Below are 20,027 nucleotides of genomic sequence, written 5' to 3'. Positions count from 1 at the left end.
TTCACCTGTTGTCTCAGTTGATGACATGCAACAATCTTTTTTTCTTTTTTTTTTTTTTCCTCCTTTTGAGTGTTCTTTACTTCTGGAATTATCTTTATATTTAATTTCCCTCTTTTTTTTTTTTCCATCAAATCTTAAAGAATAATACTGTGTAGTATCTTAAATTTGCAGCTACCAAATAAATGAACTGGTATATAGATTGATAGTTGCATCTAGCCAAATAAATGTCTTTTACAATAAAACAAAGAACTAAATGAAAACCGAGATGTGCACATGGATCCCATGTGTCCAGTGGAGTGCAATTAAATCAATAACATAATTAAATATTGCTCTATCCTCCATAAATTATATTTCTAATGGAAGCCAAGCAGTACATGCATCTATGAAATAGACTGCACCAGGTATTCCCAATCATGGAAAAATTCTCATGTGCAACAGGGAAAGAAACACAAATAAGAGAAAGGAATGACTTGGAGCAATGAGGAGAAAGAAAGTCAAGGAAGGCTCCAAACATGGACAGAAAATTATAGCTACTTACTTGCAAACGTTATATTTGACAAATATATTTTAATCTATTACAAAGTGAAATACTGTCACCTTTAAGAGCTTGATGCTTGACTAATGAAGTACACTTAATCAATTGTTTCACATGACTCTGTAATGTTGGTAAATTAAAAATGGCCCATCACACAGGGCCATTTTAGGGGAGAATTAAAAACTTAAATTCTAAATCTGAACAGTAATATATTGGCGCTTTTTTTTTTTAGTTTTATGAACAGAGGGGTAGTTGAGGACTTTAACTTACCAGAAGTGTGCTGGAAATACAATGCAGCAGAGATGAAACAGTCTGGAAGTATCTATCAAAAACAATTAGGTTTATTCTGGCATATTCTCACCCTGTCTTTCAGTGGTATTTACATTTATTGCAGAGAAAACTATTTGTGTTACAAATTTATTAATTATCTCATCCTTGCTGTATTTCACACATTTTATTAGATGTATATCTGCTCTGTGGGAAAATGTAGTCTCTAAGCATTTGCTTGTTGGTTCCACCATCCTTCAGCTGGAAACCTGATTATTAACAGGCTACCACTTTGCATAATGGAAACCTGAGATATTTCTCCACTATATCATTAATTTATCTCCAATTAAAGTTGGAGGGAGAGTTCTTGCTGATATGGCTGGTAAAAGACAAGATAGGAATGCTCATCCCTACCACACTCAGATGCATTTTGTCGCTCATAATGAGGGGAGGGTTGTGTTGTGAACTTTGGGTCCTGCTGACAAATACATTCAGATAGAAGGCAGAATCTTGGCACACAACAGATAAAACCAAAAACATAATTTCTTACACTGCCAGGATAAAGTCAAGTAAATTTTCTGTTTCCCATGTTCTAGTTTGTCATCTGACAAAGTAAAAAATATTTTGGAAGGAAGCCCAAAAGTTTTAGAAGCTCTTCCGCAAGTCACCTAAACTGGAGCAACAGTCAAGAAAATTTATCTCAATAGTCAATAGACAACACCAATAGTTTAGCCTAGAAGGAAGGGTAATACAGACTTTCATTGAAAAAAAACAGCTCTAATTTCTTGAACCATGGAGTGGAAGATTGTATGAACATGTCTGCCATTCCACTCTCCTGGAAAGATCTGTGGACAGTAAAGACAGTGTCCCACTAATGCTTTCAGATACTGAAAAATAACAACAACAACAAAAAATCTGAATTTTTGATCATACAGATGCATATGTAAAAGCCATGGGGTTTCTTGAGGGGGCTGCAGCTCGAAGGCAGAAAAGAGACCATCTTAACTTCTTGTCTTGTCCAGACTGTCTCAGGCCTGAAAACCTGGAGGAAGAAATTGAAGGTTGCACCATTGCTCAAAGCAGACAACCTTAGCAAGGGCAAAGAATTTTCAAATGCTTTAGTCTTTTTCTAATTTATCTACAAGATCCAACAACCTGTCTTCAGAGTCACCAGGTCATAGATTGTGTTTGCGAATGCCACTATGGGTAAAAGGTCTTATTGGGATGTTCAGTACACTCACTCCCAGATCCACCACAAAGGTTTGGGCTGTCTTGAGATCCCATAATGGAATCGAACAGCTATTGTCCTATGCAGCTTTCAGTAAATGTGGCAGGACTGCTGCATGCAGTGAAAAACCTACAACCAACATGTTCAAAGGCATTTTTTTTAAAGAGAAAGATTAAGCAATATACATTCCAAGTGAAGGAGGTAGTGAGATTCAGTATCAGAAGGAGAGGTAAGGTGAAGAGTTAAGCTCTGTTGCAACCCTTGCCTCATGTCATTGCAGCAGCAGACTCTAGTCAGGAAGGTGGATATAATTCCATAAAGGATAGGATAAAAACCGTCTTGGCATCAAAGTGAACTGGTGCTGTGCTAATGTGAAAACAAGTGTGTTTGATCGTGACAGAACAGCTCAGAAAACCATTCAGATTCCTAAGAGCAGTGAGGGGAAAGAAGCCAGGAGAGCCCAGTCTGAATGATGCACAACTTCTTTCAGGGAATAGTGTTCCTGAAGGCTGAAACTTCATTCACTCTTTGGGCAGGGAGAGGGGAAGGGAGATTGAAAGAGGAAGAGAGAGCATTTGTATCTTGAATTTTGAAACTGTGTAACAGGAAATTGAGACCAAAGGATGACTGCCAAAGCCATTGTGGAGATGGATGTATTATTGTCTCTGTAGACATACTGTTATACCTCCCAAAAATAAAAGCCAGATTCCTTCTCCTCCTCAAATTTTCTTTGTTTAGATGCCAGTATCATTCTTAAGAGAGAAAAGAACTACAACAATTGTGTGGGGTCTGTTTCCATCCTTTGCTTGCTGTGATTGAATTAAGTTGTGATTTATTCTCTTTTTTGGTCATTCTTAAAAGGAAAAAGTAGAAGTGGATGAAAAACTAACAAATATTATAAATGGTCATGACAACCGTTACAAGAAGGTTTTCCTTCAGTCATTTGATGGCCATTTAAGGGAAATCTACTCACTTTGTTTCTGTGCAGACAACATAAACTGCCCTTGGCTACTGAAAGGATCTTCTGAAGGAATACGGGCAAACCATAGACTATCAACTACTTTAGAATGGTTTCTCCTGGAGTAAAAGGAACTATGTGACTCTAAGAACAATAAACTCTGTGACTTAGAACAATATCATCATAAGGGTGTACACACATTACTTGTGAATCACTGGTTTACGATCATTCTGATTAGATTAAGCCTAAAATAAGTGTTTGCACTGGGAAATTGCAGTTTCCTATCTTAAAGTTCTTAACAGGGTATGTCAAGAGTTATATGTCAAATTCTTTAGTACTGAATTTAATTATTCTCTTCACATTTCACCATGTTATATTAAAGTGCCATACTGGATAAAAATGCTTCTCATTATTTTGAGAAATGGCCAATAAACATGATAATGCCAGTTGCATAATAGGAATTTGGGTTTAGATGTTTTTATATATATGTACATATAAATGTAGCTGGCTTTTCGCGAAAATAAGTCTCAGTTTGCATGGAATAAGGTTTTGCCTGTGTTTTCTCAGTATGTGAAATTCAACATGTTTATTAATGACATGCACACAGTTAACAAAATCAGCAGTGATTTAGCTGCTGCTGGAATTTCTATTTAGTTGATTTAGTGAAGCTCACAATTGTACCTGAAACTTTTTGAACAGTGCTTGGGCTTATTTTGAAATAAGGAGGAACATTCTTGCATATGAGAAGTAGAAGGGTAAGATGGAATAAAGTGCTTACAGTGGCTGGTAAATAAAACAACGGGACTCCAAAGCTGTCGCAGACAAAACAGTGCCAAATTGAAAACCTCTCTGAGAAGGGCTTTGTTGGTGGATGAGAAGCTCAATGTGACCTGGCAATGGGCACTTGCAGCCCAGAAAACCAATTGTGTCCTGGGCTGCATCCAAAGCAGTGTGGCCAGCAGAGTGAGGGAGAGGATTCTGCTCCTCTGTTCTGCTCTGGTGAGACCCCATCTGCAGTGCTGCATCCAGCTCTGGGGCTCTCAGCATAAGGAGAACATGGACCTGTTGACACAGGTCTAAGGAGGATAATGAAGATAGCCAAGGAGATGGAGCACCTCTCCTATGAAGGTGTTCAGCGCTGAGGGAGTTGAGATTCTTCTGACTGGAGAAGGCTCTGGGGAGACCTTACAGCAGCCTTCAAATACCTAAAGGGAACTAAAAGCCAGATGGAAAGAGTTTTACAAGAGCATAGGACAAGGGGTGATGGCTTTAAACTGAAAGCAGGCAGATTTAAGTTAGATATTTGGAAGAAATTCTTTACTTTAAGAATGGTGAGGCACTGGACCAGGTTGCCCAGAGAAGCTGTGGATGTCCCATCCCTCAAAGTGTCCAAGGTCAGGCTAGATGGGGTTTTGAGCAACTTGATCTAGTGAAAGGTGTTCCTGCCCATAGCAACAGGGCTGGAACAACATGCTCTTTAAGGTCTCTTCCAACTCAAGCCATTCAATGATTCATTTTTTTTTATTGCTTGTTAACATAAGCTTATAATAATTGATTTAACAATTGATTTTCCTTCCCCTTTCCTAGGTTTACCTTCAGTCAAATATCATTTCTCTACTCTTCCTGGTTTCAACTGTCTTCATTTTGACCACCTGATACTGTCCCAGACTCTACAACAAGGCACTGTATGAAATTGGCATTGGTGAATAATGGTTACTTTCTGACACTCCTTGTTTACTCTTTTTCCCCTACTCCACCTGCTGTCCTCTGCCCCAGTGTGAGTCCCTCTGGCGTGTCCCTGCTCTGACATAGGTTGCCCATAGCTGAAATCCTTCAAAGCCATAACTACTTCGTTGTTGGAGCCCTTCCTCCCAAGAGTGTATCTCTAGCCATGTCCCAGGCAACATCCCCTTCTATTTCTTTCTCTGTTCCTTCTTTCCCTAGCAGCTACTGCTCTTAAATGTCTGAGTATGGGTGCTGAAGGCTCCCTTGCATTGCTGTGAAATAGGTTACCCCACAGGTTTCAAAGCCAGAATGAAGGGTTGTCAATGTGGGTTTAATAAACCAGATTCCTACAGCTCCTCTAAGAATAGCCCACAGACTGGTTAAGTTCTGTCAGCTGTCTTTCTTTCAGCTGGCTTCTGCCAGCTTGCCTCCTGCACTTAACAGATCTACCTGTGGAGTTTGAGAAGGCAGTGAGGCAGGCTGGGACAGAAAGTGTATGAAGAAAAAGAGATGCTGGCATCTGAAAAAAAAACAGTATGGGAAATCATTTGCTCCAACAAAGAGGAAAGCATAATGGGGGGGAAAAAAGAGGATTTAAGGCTGCAGGCACTGCAGGGAAGAGTGCTGTTAATTGGGATGTAAAGATGTAAAGGAGGCTGCATGACTGGGGTCTCCACAGCACAGTGAGGGTCACAGGAGGAAGAAGCCTTGAAGAGGAGTGTTGGAGATAAGACCATACTACCTACCAACGTAGGTATCAAAATTTTTCCAAACGATTTCTTTCATTGTTGGGTATCAACACCGTGGGGAGGAAGTCCTGCATCTGTCAAACAGAAGATAATTTTGAAATTTTAGTGCTTCATGGCTATGATAAGAATTATTAAAAGTCTACATTTTCCATGGTTTAGGCAGCTTGAAATACAAGGAGAGATACATAGATAAAGCATTAACTGAGGGAACATAGATTATTGGTTAGACAATATTACTCTCACTTGGATTCTGTATTTTAACAGTTGTCTTGGTGATTTTATTGACTGGGCTGTGCAAAACTAGTTTTTATTACATCTGTAACTTAAATGAGTAATTCTATCATAAACTAGAACTAAAATAATAAACTAGAATGCATTTATATCTTTACAGACACAGGTGGATTCTTAGCTCCTTTATTAAGGTAATATTTTACTTGAGCAACCCACATTAACAAGATGTGTTTTATGAGCAAAATATATTCACATATATCCTATACACGCATACATATAATACTCATATGGTCTTGCTGTTTCTTATGCAAAACAAGTAGAAAAGGCTTGGTGAGTTGCCAAGGAGCTATTACTTCAAGAGAAAATAAACCCAAAAGCTCAGGCATTCAAATCTACTATGCATTTAAAGTAAAAATTTATTCTGTGTTAAAAGAAACCCTAATCAGAGAACCTTCAGTGTCATCAAGGCTCATTTCATCAATTAGAATACAAAAATTTACATCCAACTTACCTGCAACAACTTCTGCATTATTAATTAAAATTGAACAGAATTTGGCCCCAGCTTTAATAATCTAACTGCAGAGACCTTTTTTAGGCATGCCATGATAAGGAAACCCTACTGTATTACCAAATTATTTTCCTGCTAAGTCTTGAGATGTGGTGACCGGGTTACAGTCAAGGGATTTTTTAATTGTGGTTCCTATCTGCTTTTAAGTTATTCCCACCAAATTAAAAAGAAAAAAAAAAAACTAGGGGGAAGCTTAACTGTATTTTCTGAAGAAGAAAGCCTCAAGGGCCAATTTTTTTTCAGAACCTTAGACAGTAATGTGTAAATTGCACGTATTTGCTGACACTGAGAAAGATGAATGTGCTTTCTGGCTCAGAAAAGGACAAATACCTTCCTCTCCACTGAAAATTCACAGTCTTGAACAATAGGAACTTGCTTCCCTGTACCAATTCTTGTTGAAACCTGGTTTTCTGGCAAAAAATATCTATTTGTTATTTCTTAAAAACACCAGTATGTCACATTAATATAATAAATTTAAATTTAATACAGTGGCCACATTTGCTAGCTTTTACTGCAAATCGCTTGAGCAGAAAATGGTTGAAGACAAAAATTCATTGATGGTCTAAAGAATACAATATTTAAGAGCCTTGGAGTTCCTAATATAATGGTTTCAATACATAGACAGCCTATAGAATCATAAAATCATTTTGGTTGGAAAAGACCTCTAAGATCAAGTCCAGCTGTTAAACCAGCACTGCCATACCCATCACTAGACCATGTCCCCACATCGCCATGTTTTTGAAAATATGTCAGTGTGTTTAATTCTGGTCTAGTATAGAAATTGCTTTCAAGGTGCTGGTCCCCTCTTTGTAACAATTTTAAAATCTAGTATAATTTATAAAATATTAACAATTAGATTGTTCAAAAATACGAAAACCAATGGAAAATTAAGAGAAGCATTAGTCAGTATAAATTGGAATTTTTTTCTGTGTCCCCACACAAAATCAGCTTTTAGAAGGGTGTCTTACTGTAATCTCATTAAAATGGAGCATTCAATAAAGGGATATTCCTTGGCCCTTAATATTGCCAAGCTGAATAAAAAGGAGGGGAAACATTGCATATTGTATCAAAGAGGATGTCCCAGTACTTATGGTCAGAATATTTCCAAACATGTACAGACTAGATGCTGATGGGGAATGGAATTCTCCAGTGTACACTCTGCCATTTAACCCAAAACCTTGTTTATAAGAATTGTCCATGGTTCTAACACCACTGACTAAGTCATACCTTCTTATATTTTGATTTTTGTCACTTTTAGTAAAGAGTGTTTAAAACAAAACATTTCTCACAAGTGTACTCACATTCTCTTTAACATTCGAGGGCAAAAGAAAAATTCAGTGTTTTCTCCTGTTTCTTTTCTCCTGACCTTTTTATTTTTCGATGGTGTTAATTAGAGCTAAAAAACAAAGGATAGAAAGTCTCCTCTCTTCCAGGAACAAGGCATTCTGAAATTCCCCATCTCTTTCTGTGTTTATCTGGCAGAGCCCCAGATTCTGTCACCAGTATTTACCCTGTTCAGATCCTTATTCACAGCTTAATCCAAGCCTGTTGAAGTCAGTGGGAACCTTTCCCTTAACCTCAGGGGGAATAATTCTGCTTGTGTAGGCAGAGCAGTTTCAAATTATTTCCATTGCTGATTGCAATATGAAATCAGTAACCTGTCCTGAGATCCAATGTTACAGCCAAGCTGATGACATCTTAAGATTCTGTTATGCTCTTTTAGCTGTGCTTTCAGAAGCTTAAGCAGTAACAGATGCCAGAAAAAAATCCCCAACAGATAAATTACTGAGAGCAAAGAAATTAAGAACAACGTTACAGCTTCAAGAGACTGTCATCAATAACCATCACTGGAGACATCATAATGATTCTTCTTGTCTTTTGAAATGTCTATGTCAAAATAATACAAAGTTATTTAGTTATTATAACTCAGGAAAAAAACCCCAACCTTAATTTTTGTCTGGAGATTGTTTTTAACAATAGAGGAAGTTCTTCTAATACAAGATAAAGGAGGAAGATATGGAGAGCAACTTAAATAGACACTCTTCTTACTGACTTCGTATGTATTTGGGGTGTTCAGACATTTCTGAATCTGAGCTGGCTATCTATGGAAACTCTACAAAAAGCCCCACTTAATGTCTTGCTGACTATTCAACTACGTGGTGTCAGGAGTCATTCCAAGCAGACTACTGCAAATTCAGCTCAACTTTCCTCAATTTTGAGCTTAACGGATGTCTGCATTTCATAAAAAAGAAAGGAATGAGAAATGTAGGAAGGATGTAATGATTGTAAATTCATGGCTTTTCATGATTCAGATGGTTCATCTTTACAATAGTTACTATACTGGACATTATCTCTACACGCACATTCCTACATAATACATGTGATACTGAAGAACAGTGATCTGAAAAGTGCATTTACAGTTACATTGTTAAAATATTTCCAAAAATACTTGCTTGCGGTGTATGAACTCCAAGTTTTTGCACATCTTTTTCACACCCTTTTTATTTTGATCTTATTATTTTAATTTTAGTAAATGCAAGGTTTATTTCATATTTTTCAAGTTTTTCTGATTTTTCAGTTTAAGTTAGCATTCTCCTTCTGTATATTCTTCAATCATCTGCCATTCTCTTCTCACTGCAACGTCCCTTGCCTTTTTACCCTGTAGCTGTATTTCCATTTTCAGTGCTCCTACCATTTTCCCTGCATCTTCTCTCTGAAGTTCCTACCTCCTGAGATTTTCTGTATCTTCTTAGTCACCCTTAGATGTTTGTCTTGTGCCACCTCATACACTCACCCTTTTTCCTCAGTAGTGGTTAGGGGTTTGCACTCCTTTATTTACATGTGCCTTAATTGCTAAGATGCTGTGGGAAATTCCAGTGCAGGGTGGAGCCAAATAATAGTTGCCTATTATTGAGCAAGGAGAAGGTGCAGTGCTGCATGCTGGGGGGTAGAAGGATTATTAGGAAGCCCCTGTGTGCTCTGTGGATATAGTCCCACTTCCTTTTTCCTCCTCCGAAAAGGCACGAGGAAGGGAAGAGAGGGGATAGGGAGGAAGCATGTTTCACAAGAGGAGAGGAAGGGCAGCACCCACTCTCAATATCTAAATGCAGTAGTTTTTTATGGTAGAATCATGTAGTGATACACAGAATAACTCTTCGAATATATTAATATATCTAGCACACTACTTTAAATCCGAAGTCATAAGGCAGTTATTTGAAAGTGGGATTCCAGCACTGCAGACCTTTTCATAGCAGGAGTTTGGGGCAGACACTGGTGCCTTCCCAGTCATAGGGCTAATATGTCTTGTCCCTAAGGTGAATGGTGTGTGCTTCCTATAGGAAGGAGGCTGGCCCTTACTGCAGTCCCATTCACCTCTCCACTGAGACTTTAAATAGAGATCTCAAGGCAGATGTTTGGAGCTATGATGTGATGATGGTAAAACCAAGTCATTGAGAGCTGGACTCCAACAACTTAGGACATAAAAGAACCTGTATATGAAATCATTGCTTTAGGGACATATTTGAGCTGCTGAGTCATTAACTCATACTGGTATGCCAAATACCTCTAGTTTAATAAATTTCTGTCTATACTAGTGTTGTGAAATTTATAAGCAGCACTACCATTCAACTGCCTGAATTTCCTTTTCAATTTGAAAAAATAAATAAGTATGTTCAGGATACATTAGACAAAGGTTAGCTGCAGGAAGACATTTCAACATCATAATGAAAATGGTGAACTTCAAAAGAATTACTGTATGTTTTGTAATTAATCTTTGTGAATTATCAAAAAATATTATTAAACTGAGTTCAGATAGTTTCATACAAGGCATTTCTTTTGAATTTGTTCTTTAACCCTCTGCATTCTCATGATTGTCTACTTTTAATGAAAATAATTTAAAATAGCACAATAAGAAAGTTAAATGGGAACGATGTTCAAACACCTTTATCTTTGTGAATCTTGAATATTTACACTTGTACCTAAATTTACATTATTTGTAGTGGCTTCTCTCTGTCACACTGTTCCTTGTAATAGATTTCCGTGTACATAAGAGTGTACATAAGTAATCAGTAATTAATATTATTAAGAGAGACTTTGATCATTTATTTTTACCTTAGAAGTACAGTAACCCTACCTAATAAGTGCTATTATATGAGATTTGAAGCATGTAAGAAATAGCAGCTCTCATGATTAGCTAGACCTCACATCTGAAATACGAAGCAAGCCGCAGGAACACTGAAGTGTCCCCAGTTCCTGTGCTGTGGGATCTGTTCTCTCTTCTGGTGTCCTGGTCCATGGGCAAAGCTGGCTCCTGGCTTCAGTAAGTGATGGGTGACTTCTTGCCACAGGCTGGAGTTTGCTCTGGGAAAGCCACCATCCCTTGCTCCAGTTGTTTCACTGGTTGGGCTGTCCTGTCCCTTTCTAACCTCAGTGCAGGGGAGAGGGTTGTGGTGTGGGGAGGGTCACACTGCCAGCTACATCTGCCCTTAAACTCCTCCTGGCAGTCACGGTACAGGCAGCAGGATTATTTTGTATGCCCATATAATCCCTAATACTAACATATATCCCAAATGTTTAGGGAAGCAAACGTTCCCCAGTTCCAGGAAAAGAGTACAGGAGACATCTCTACTGAGGCTGGGACTGGTTCCAAACAAAGGAAAAACAGCACTTAAAAAATAAGAAAAAGTTAGAGACAAGGGGTTTTCTTTTTTTTTTGGTTTTTTTTTTTTTTTCACATAGAGGCCTTGACTGACTGTTCTAGAATACAGTTTGTTCTTTCTCTGATGTTTGGAAAGTTTCAGTACAATTCAGGGAAATGACTGAATATACCTAGGTAATACAAGCTTGGAGTTTGTGTTTTCTGGGTTCTTTTCCCCCTCAAACTTATATTAATCTTACTATTTTTCAAAACACATGCAAAATACAGGTGTTGATAATTTAAAAGCTATATTGTATTTTTTTTCATTTAAGTAGGTCTTAATATAGGGTGAAGTTGAATAGCATTTATTTTGGAATCTCTAATTGAAGATCAACTATTTGTAGAGGAAAGGTGCAGGGAGAAGGGTTAGGGAAGAGGGGGAAGCAGGGTAGAAAAGAAAGAAGGGGAAAAAGGGCTCAAAAAATTATAGTTGTAAGAATAAAGCACCAATATTTCATACAGGGTTAAATGGAAAATATGTTCTTTTCCCTTCACGTATTTTCCTGTGACTTGTCAAGACCTAATTTTGAGTTAGGGAAGAAGATATTCTTTATTTCTTTCCCCTTCCCCACAAAATTTTCCAGGGCTTATTCATTCCTCATGAAGAAATAGGAATATGAGAAACATATTCCTCATGAACCTCAACTCTTTTTCCCATGCACTCTCTCTTAAATTAAGGAAAAAAGTATTGATATAACACATGCCCCAAAGAAAGAACACTATAATATTACATTAATTCTGTTCCTGAGACTATATTGTATGATCTTTTACTATGTCTTACTATACAGTAAAAACTGAAGAAAATGCATAAAATTTCACATAGGATTTAAAATATTTTAAAAAGAAAATTAAGTGTGATTTGGGCAATGACAAGTAAAAAGAACAGCCCACAAACATAGTCTTCATTACCCCTCACTAAATGAAAAATTCAGGGGACTGAACATTGACACTGCAGTACAAATAGAGGAAGTCTTGTTTCTATGATGAGACTTACAGCAGTGTTTAAAAAGAAATAAATAAAAACCATGTATCTAGCTCAACTTTCACAATGATTTGAACATGTTCAGATGCTGGACTAGGTCTTCCATGACAATTCTGAATTAAAGCTGTTCATGAAGCTTTGGTGTCTATTTTTCCACTGCTGACTTCCTTTCCCTGTTTTGCAGCTGGTCTGTGGAACCACTGATAGCTCTCATCCCCCACAATCACAAAAACATACTCCCGTTCCAGTAGCACTCTCTTAATGAGGTTGTGCCTTTGCTTTTCAGGGGTTTTTCACTGACTTTTACCTTTGTTTTCAATTATAATCTGTTTGTGAAAGGAAAAGAGAAGACACAAAGAAGAAATAGCCAGGAGGTCAGCAGAGGTGTGGATTTTTTTTTTTTCCATCATCATATGGAAAAATTCATGTTTGGGTGAGACAAATTAACATTAACCTAGTGATTTTGAGCTCATTTTGGCTTATCTCAATGTTATTCTTTTGAGTAAATAAAGTATAACCTGTTTCAGATTATCTGCTTTCCCTCACAGCTTGTTCTTCTGTAGTTGCAGAAGGTTGTATTGGTGTCAGGTCAACTTGGAGTAAGGTACAGCTGCTTACCTGGAGGTCCTGGAGGTGGGTGATCAGGTTCAACTGGAGCTCAGTGAGCTGGACATGGTTAAGTAGCCATATAACAATATATATAGTGATACAACTTTTCAGTTCTACCACAGCCTTCTCCAGGTTCCAGCTGTGATCCCTGATAGGATCCCTGATGCACCTACAAGAATCACAATTATTTTTAGAATTTGAGATGCCTCTTCATTGCATGCAATACCCGCAACCAGTGAGAAAAGGGGACCAACACATGGGAAAGGAGCTGAAGGCAGACAAAAACCATTTTAAGAGAGATATGAAGAACTTGTTCCTACTGCTGCTGCAGTGGTTTAGATTGAAAAAAAATCATTACTGATGCACTTCCACTTTCCTATTAATTTTAACTATGAGAAAGACTGAGCTCTACAGGAAAGCATTTTTAAAAATTCAGAAATGTGATAAATATAGCACAAAAACCACAAGGGAAAATATTACCCTAAGACTTTTAGGATGGACATTTATTATGGGGGTACTTTTCTGTAATTTTGCCCTTAATCTCTTTGTCTTTCAGCTCCCTTTTTGGAACCTTACAGTAAATTCATGTATTCACTCAAGGGTACTGTGTAATCAACCATTCAGATATAATGGTGAGGGTAATTCAAAATGTACATTGAAAAGTTCAGGGTTTGGACTGTTTTTCTCAGATCATTCTTTTAATGGAAAACACTTTTTAATTTCAATTAACTGTTCTCATACTGATGGAGCCTGTGAGTCCAAAGCATTGATTTAATCACTACTCCAAATTCACACCTGAGTCTGTCCTACTTAGTTCAGCTTTTAAAGAATTCCTAATCATTTAGTTTGAGGAGTTGAAGTCTGTGATACAAAGTGTTACCTGTATCACTCCATCATGTTCTTCAGGCTCAGGAAAATGTCTCATTTCTTCATCTTGTGGAACAGATAGTATATGCTTCTGTTATTTATCATAATGCATATGCACAGGAAACGGATTTTAAATTCTGAAGGCAGGTCAAATTTTCGCATACTTCTGAAAAAATATTGGGTAGTTTTGTTTGGTTGGGTTTGCTGTATAATTTATTGAAAATTGGAATTGCAAGGACTTTTAATCATATCCCCCAAAAAAATTACTTTGCAGTAATGTTTTAAAACATTGGTGTGAAATTCCTGCTGTTTCAGCCTGAGCACAGTGATAGGTTCCAAAAGAGCTGTGGATAGTTAGTTGATCACGAACACTACTAGTTCATTTTTTCTTTCATTTCTTAAATGAAAATGCTTCATGAATTCATGCAAAACGAAAACTAAAATGCTTTCTGCTTTCACCCTACAACTCAGCTCTTTGAACCCTTCTTTTAATGTAATATTACATTTAGCATCTAATTTCCATTCCACATGGATGTATATTATTTTCATGACATGGGAAATTATTAATTGCTTATGATTTACATACAATTGTTTCAATTTCTATGTGATCCTATGATTTTTTTACTTGTGCTATTATTATAAAAAGCGATGAATGAATTTTGTGCAGTTCCCTCTGGCTTCAGTTCTGATAAGCATCCAAATATTTCAATACTTACTCAAAACTTATCCAAAGTTTCCTAAGCTCTTGAGTCTGCAAAACTAGTCTGAACACTTAAGAGAAGGGCTTTCCTCATGAGGTTTCCAGTTGTTCCACTAGTGGAACCTGATGGAAATACCATGAGATCAGCTTTTCTTCCAGTTGTTCCAAATTTTTAACATCTGGACAGAAAACGGAAGTGAGAAATCCTGCCCAGAGATTGTATAAAAGGAAAAGTTGGGTTCTTAAAATAGGTGAAGAATGGATGTTTTTTTAACTCCTCCAAACTGGCCAAGGCATGACTGAAAAAAAGATCAAGAATCCAGAATTAGAGATGAATTAAGTCAACTGGTACCATAAAAATATAGCCTGCTCAGCTGAAACCCATTACTCCTTAGAATTTGGCTATTCATGAAATAACATATGTGGAGAAAAATTTAAAATTGGTGCCATTTTAGAATCTTTCAGTGATGAGTATTTATTACAGTCAATTATTTGTTCATTTATGAGTAGGTTGTACACAGATCTTGGTGGGAAAAAGGTCTTGTAAAGAATTATCAGTGTGTTTCTTCCCAGTACCAACATTCTGGGAGACACCCTAGCTATTTACCTTTTCTAAATAGCTCTAATTTCAGAGTTAATCTACTGAGGAGATGGGGCAGTTTAGCTGGTGATGAAGAGCATTGAAATGACTTGTAGCCACAGAGGCATATTTCTAGACAAAATAATTGATAGATAAGTGATTTTACAAAATTATATTTGTTGGTTGGTATCTATTAAGTTCAAAGTGTACCTGGCAGAGATTAATTACCTCTTGTTGAAGCCCTTCTTTTCACCACTGAGCCTTTACTCACTGTGCTTTGTATCACACCACAAATGACAGATTCTCTTAGCATGTCCTCTGATTGTACAAGCTCTTTCTTCCACATTTATCTTCCTGTTTGAACACCAGACACCAGCTGCAGGTTCCTCTTTACAGATAACAAAATCATCCTACAGAGTCCTTTATAGTAAGAGTGCTTTACCATGCAAAGTGATCACCACTCCCAAGTTCATTCATCTGAAGCTACAAAAATGTTATGAGGTTCCTCTTCCCCTTTATAAATGAAAGTTCAGGAAGCAGGGACTTCCAGCATCCTCCCACCCCCACAGATCAGAAATGTGTGGAAAAACACCAGTGGCAGCATGCCCCAGCAGGCTAAGGTTCAGGACCCCTGGAGTGCTTGGAAATAAGGAGTTGAAATGGGCTCAGAAAACAAGACAGTGATCAAAGACATGAAATGTTTTGTGAAAACTATCCAAATTAATTTGCTGCCTGATGTGTCTCTTGCTTTGTTTGAGGTAACAAACTTTACAGAATTTTATGGAGTGTAGTGTGTGCAGGCACTGAATATGCCATGCTCTCAGCACTTCATCAAACACATCTCATCTGGCACAAAGCACAGCATTTTAGCTGGTGGTAACCTCCCTAACAGGAAATATTTCATAGCCTAAGTTTTGTGCACATGAAAGCACATAGAGAAAGTTCCAAATAAGGTAAACATATGAGTGTATGTTAGCCTTTGAAATCCTGCACATGCATTGTAGAAATATGTTAGAGTTACAATTCACTTTATGCTTGTTTTCAGGAGACAAATACTTAAATTCAAGGACATATAGGTCAGTGCAATCATTTGCAGGCAGTTTCACCACTTAAGGACATTAGTTGATACAGTCCTCACAACTCCCTTGCTTTCCAGGTTCTTGGAAATCATTCTGGCTCTGTACTTGGTTAAGCATAGAAACTGTGTGCTATTTCACCCTATCTACTAGGTTAGCAGCCTCTAAAACATGTTGCCCACCCAGCATCCAGCCATCCCTGCCCAGCACTTAGGTGAAGCCACTGCATTAAGGCCCACAATGAAAACTGTCTTGACACCTCTTCAGCATCTTACTAATGGGAACGACCCCTGTCTGAATGGCACTTTAAATCTGGAGGGAAACATCTCTCCAGAAAAACAAAACCAAACCAAACAAAAACAAACAAACAAACAAAACAAAAATAAAACCCAAAAAAAAACCGTACTCCAAAACCCCAACAAAACCAAATAAAGAAAAAGACACTCCTGATCCTGTTGGTGCTGTGTTTACACATGAAACAGAAAGGTAAGGACCTTACTCTCTCAGATAAGGGAAAATAAGGAAATATAAGCTGCTTAGAGACCTTCTGAAAGTAGAAAAACTAGGAGGTTTGGTCAGATTGTCTTCTGGACTGTGAGAAATGGGTTCAGCTATGGCCCAGGAAGGGGTGAACAAGGCTCATTGCCCCTGGGAAATCTCGGAGCTACTTAAGTTGTCTTTAGAGGGACAAATATTCTCAAAAAGGAAAAGCTGCAAGAGAGATTACTGTATGTAATTTATGAGATTGGTTTATGTAAAAGCATTGTGAAACAGAGCTATATGTCAAAAGTAATTATTGGATTGATGTGAATTCTTGAATCCTTTAATTGATGTGAACTGTTGTTACCAACAATACACATCAATTCTGCTACTTCACCTTTTAGACTGATGCCCAAACCTCTATCCTCAAACCAGCATTTGGGAGCTCACCTTTGAACTTTTGAACTCAGCTGTGTAACATTTTTCTTCAAGACATGAGAATGACCAGACAGAAAGCCAGTAATACTTGTAGAATGCAACCCAATTTTTTTTTCCCTAGAATTTTTGAGAATGCATATGATCTTGAATTTTCTTCATGAGCTTATAGCACTTGTCATGCACTAATATTTTCAGCTTCCTTTTTATTGTTTCAGGTTGTTTTCTCTTTTACACTGTTACAAGCAATAAAGCTTCAGTATTTGCACTTCACTAGAAAATAAACACAGATTTTCCTAAATGCAATTGTTATAACATAGAAGAGATTTTCAAAACAAAAGCTCATTGACAAATCATGTGTCTCAAATATTAAAATGAAGTATCCAGACATAAAATTGGTATTTCATACTATTATTTCATGAAGCATTCTTTAACATTTTTATAAGATATTTAAATGGATGGAAAGTTGCACAAAATTCAAGGAAATCATGCTAGCCATAAGTTTACAGAAACACATGAACAAAGCCATAAAAAATCAGGGCCTATAAATTCATGCAAAATATTTCACTACTCATCTCAGAATATTCATGAAACACTGCAATATTTGAATATGCTACCCCTGTACCTAAGAATATTCAGACCCCATTTGTTTGAGGTGTAATAAAAATAAATGTAAAGCAACATTGTGACTACAGATGTGGTAAGAAAAGAATAAAAAGAGCTGCTTGACTTTCTGCAAGTGCTGCTCACTAGATATCAATATAAAGAATCCTTCTAGTTAAAGCACTGCTTCCCAGACTTCTGTAATTTCTTCCTTCTTAATCACATTATGCAAAAGACAGCCTGCAATGTTAACCTGAGTTGGGCGTTGTAATGTAGCCTGTGGTTTCTCATGCTGAGACACAGATCTTAAAATCACTGTGATCTACACAGAAACTCTCACTCTTGCTAAGCAGCAGCCAGAAATGCAGCCCTCTCCAGCTATCCACTCCATGCCAAGTTGTTTCACTATTGATTAAAGGCAGATGTGGCACAGTGAGCTGCTGCCAGATAATGATCAGCATTTTCTCATTAGTGATTGGGTTCCCTTCACTGCTGTGCAGCTCTGAAACTGTCTTCAGAAATGTGCTACTTCATTGTCCAGAAAATCTGCACTGTACATTATAGATCCAGAAGCAGCAGTGCTCCTGCTGTGGAGGGGTAAGCAGATTGATGTTTGCAAAAGTGCATGACAGCAAAATCAGAACAGGAGAATTAACCAAGGAATGGCTGAACAAAAACATGGCAGGAAAAATCCCTTTTTTTTTTTTTTGTCGGTTGTTTTTTTTTTTTTGTCTTTTTTTTTGTCTTTTTTTTTCCAGCTTGACTGCCAGGTTCTGGAGTTGCAGTCACCTCTAATGCCTTCCAAGTAGGAAAGGAAGATATAAGTTTCCAACGCCAGCAGATGAACGCTACGCATGTATCACTAATCTGGGCATGAATGGCAGATTGATTTCTTCCAGATGCTCTTGATTTACTGTGTACATCTCATACCAGCTGGGTTCAATATGCCCAGGAGATAGTGAGCTCATGTACAGCGAGTGCAGTGCATTCTAGAAGCACAGACTTTGCTGTGCACGTAAGGTGAATGCAATAATCTGCAGGTGTACAATGAACTCGGCAGCAAGAACTTGTGGGTTGGCATTGTCCAAGCCTGCACCATTGCCCAGGTGGATTTGGCTAAGCCAGTCCCAGCAGTTCTTGTGCCCATGTTCAGTGCCAGGAATTTACAATGAAAACAAGCCTATAGATTTGTTTTAAGGACAGAGAATGAAAATTGACCAGAATAAGTGAATATTAATGTTCAGTATAAAGTTCGTGAAAAATTTATCAATGTTTTCTTTCTTTTTCTTTTTTTTTTTTTATGGGGACTCTTTGCTTTTAACTGCCATTGCATGCTGATAACTTCATTGAATGATTTGTTGTGCCAGGTCCTTTATTTCCCCATCCTTCCTAATCCTACCTATTTAGATCCATGGAGTACTGTGAAAATTTTGGATTTCTCTAATGACCTTTTGTTTTTCCCTTTCTATAATTTCAATGCTTTCCTGTCTACCTGTAGTGCAGTCCCATGTCCTACAGATTTTAACTGAGCAAAGCAACTCAGGATCAATAGCAAATGGTGCAAACTACCATCCTCCAAGAACGCTACCCAGGAGTGAGGTGTGGGCCAGCATTCTATGGGAGCAGCACGCTGCCTCGCACGCTTTAAAGCGAGTCAGAGCCGCGCACCTCCACCCCACCCATCTTGTGTCCCTAGTGTGTTCGGTGCTTCAAAGGAAACTGACACACTTTAAATGCCTCGGAGTCTGTGCCAGCAGCTCTGGGACACAGTGGGACAGGTTTTTTTCCTTAAGGTGAGCAGGTGGGCTTATGCGCGTTTCCTCTGCAGTGCGCAGTGTGGTGGGCGTGCAGGGTGTGCTTGTCCCCAGGGCCCTGCTGCCACCGGGGTGCTGCGAGGTGCTACACGCTCAGGGCGCTGTGAGCGGCAAGGGCAGTGCCCCCAGCACGGAATCTTCCCTGAGGCTGCCCATGGCCTTTGGCTTTGGGCTTGCGGCTGTCATCTCCTGGGGGGTCCCTGGGGACTGCACGCCCCTGGCCCAGCCCCCAAACAGTGAGCCGGGTCGCTGCACGGCCGTGTCAGCCTGGAAGGTGCCGTGCGGTGCCGCCCGGGGAGCGCCTTTCCCGGGAGGGTGTGGGCATCCCTCTCCCCAGAGCGGCGCGCCGGTCCCAGGAGCAGCTCCTGGAGGGGTGCTTGCCCCGGTGGCGGCGGCTCGCCGGGCCCGTCCTGCCCCGGAGCGCGGTGGGCCGGGCCAGCCCGCGGGGCCGCGCCGGGGCCGCCACCTGACGGCGGGACGCGGGGAGCGGGCGGGGCGGCCCCTGCCCTCCGCGGGGGCGGCTTCCCTCACACCGAAGTTTCCCCCACTGGTGCAAAGAGAGAGGCAAGTCCCGCCGCGGCGGGGTGGGAGAAGCATCGCGGCGGAGGAGGAGCGGATCGGCGCGGGCGTGGAAGAGAGGTGGGCAAGGAGCGATGACCTTTGCGGGGAGCCGGCGAGGGAGCGGGCCAGAGGCAGAGCGAGCGGCAGCGCGGGGGGATGCTTGCTGAGACCCGGAGGAGAGCCGCCCCGTAATGTCACCATGTAAGTCTCTTCTCCGAGCTCCGGGGCGAGGGCTGCGGCTGCCGGCCGGGGCGCTGGGGGAGCGCCGATAGCCCCGCGGGCTGCATCGAGGGGCGAGGAGCCCGGGCAGGGCTTCCCCGCCACCCACAGTAGGTGGTGAGTAATGTCAGGGCTGAGCCGTGC

The 20,027-nt window shown here is 39.4% G+C and overlaps 1 protein-coding gene across 6 annotated transcripts in view; it reads left to right on the top strand.

Annotated features, from left to right (window-relative positions):
• The first annotated feature begins 19,083 nt into the window (after positions 1-19,083).
• The window catches only part of ADGRG6 (adhesion G protein-coupled receptor G6), a 108,271-nt gene continuing 107,327 nt past the window's right edge, over positions 19,084-20,027 (top strand). For 5 of the 6 annotated variants that reach the window (XM_030268103.4, XM_030268102.4, XM_030268100.4 and 2 more), the window contains exon 1: positions 19,084-19,865. In XM_030268103.4, coding sequence (XP_030123963.4) covers positions 19,099-19,865 — 767 coding nt within the window. In that variant the 5' untranslated portion in view covers positions 19,084-19,098. The remainder of the gene's footprint in view (positions 19,866-20,027) is intronic. The other variant, XM_072927002.1, reaches the window with a different exon arrangement.

The sequence above is a fragment of the Taeniopygia guttata genome, chromosome 3, assembly GCF_048771995.1.
Source record: "Taeniopygia guttata chromosome 3, bTaeGut7.mat, whole genome shotgun sequence".
NCBI classification, from domain to species: domain Eukaryota; kingdom Metazoa; phylum Chordata; class Aves; order Passeriformes; family Estrildidae; genus Taeniopygia; species Taeniopygia guttata.
Note: the sequence above shows the minus strand (reverse complement) of the source record. Positions and strands in the feature narration are given on the sequence as shown.